This window comes from Trichinella spiralis (assembly GCF_000181795.1).
Source record: "Trichinella spiralis strain ISS 195 chromosome Unknown Scfld4952, whole genome shotgun sequence".
Lineage (NCBI taxonomy): Eukaryota > Metazoa > Nematoda > Enoplea > Trichinellida > Trichinellidae > Trichinella > Trichinella spiralis.
Window position 1 is genome coordinate 1 of NW_003531891.1, and position 1,299 is coordinate 1,299.

Consider the following 1,299-nt stretch of genomic DNA (forward strand, 5'->3'; position numbering starts at 1 on the left):
TGTGGTGGATTCTCCTCGATGTTGTTCTTAGAGCGTTGTCCCGCACGTGTGCAATTGGGGCCGGCTGCACGGACCTGAGTACCTGTCGCTCTTCAAAAAAGAACGGACACGAGCTCGTAATAGAACGAGATGCCGACCAATACATCAACCATGAGCGCCGTCCCGTGCCGCTGACGCCGCTCGAGGACGGTCCTTGCCGGGGACCCGTTCGGGGACTCCGCCGGCCCTGATTTACCGTATACCCGAGGAATTGCAAGCGCCTTCACCATGGTGCTTGTGTCCGCTTCTGCTGAGCTTCCAGCCGATGCAAGCCTAAAATCTACTCTAGACCATCGTAGCTCCGGCCCTATTTTACCTCCGAGAGTTGAGACGCGACCACGTCCATGGCCTCCAACGAGTCCGAGAGCCTTCGCCACGTCCTTCCGGATGAAGGACATGCCGGCCCCGGTGTCCAAAAGTTCTTTCACATCCACGTGAATTGCGTTTGTATTCTAAATTATCGCATATATGAATCTTTAACATAACATCCGGAAGAAAAACAACTTACAGATATCTCCTCTGACGTAAACAAATATTTTATAATTACAGTGCAATCTGACTTCGGCCTTTCTCCACGCAAACGTTCTGGACGCCAGTCGAACAATCTAAAAATAGTTGACAATTTTTTGAAAATTCAAAATCAACTTTATTTACGTTATCCAAAACAAAATAAAAATCTGAAAATTTATTTACACAAATAAAAAAATTATACTGATATCTGCATTCTTTTAAAGTACGACAGTTGACAAAAATCAGTACAACACTGAATTTATTTAAAATTCATATATATATATATATATATATATATATATATATATATGTATGTATGTATGTTTTATTGAGTGTGTGAGTGTTGTAATTTATCTAACTCTATTATTATACAAAGATATGCGTATATATTTTTTTTTAGTCCAATGCGAATGCCGGCTTTCGTTGTTTTATATGTACCGGATATAATGATACTGTCAGATTAAATATGCTGTAAACAATTGGGGCTATTTTTCCGAACCTTGGGATGAGAGAGTGATGGGGAAAATCAGGATCTTAGAAAGCAATATGCTGAGTATTGTTAAATAATAGTAATGAAAATATATGCAGTAAATCATTGTATAAATAACAAATGCTCATAAATATTATGTAATGACACTAATTACGACGATTAATACTGATGATTTTGCAGAAATTTTATCAACGCTCAGACATTTGGAAATATATCGATTTCATTACGGTATACATCTAAAATAATAAAAATTGTGCAGA

At 38.6% G+C, this 1,299-nt stretch overlaps 1 protein-coding gene across 1 annotated transcript; it reads left to right on the forward strand.

The window, feature by feature from the left end:
- Positions 1 to 267: 267 nt before the first annotated feature.
- Tsp_15088 (conserved hypothetical protein) lies at positions 268 to 1,024 on the forward strand. The gene is made up of 3 exons (XM_003367033.1): positions 268 to 457; positions 589 to 653; positions 950 to 1,024. Exons 1-3 carry the CDS (start codon positions 268 to 270, stop codon positions 1,022 to 1,024), a joined length of 330 nt encoding a protein of 109 aa, XP_003367081.1.
- Positions 1,025 to 1,299: the final 275 nt, after the last annotated feature.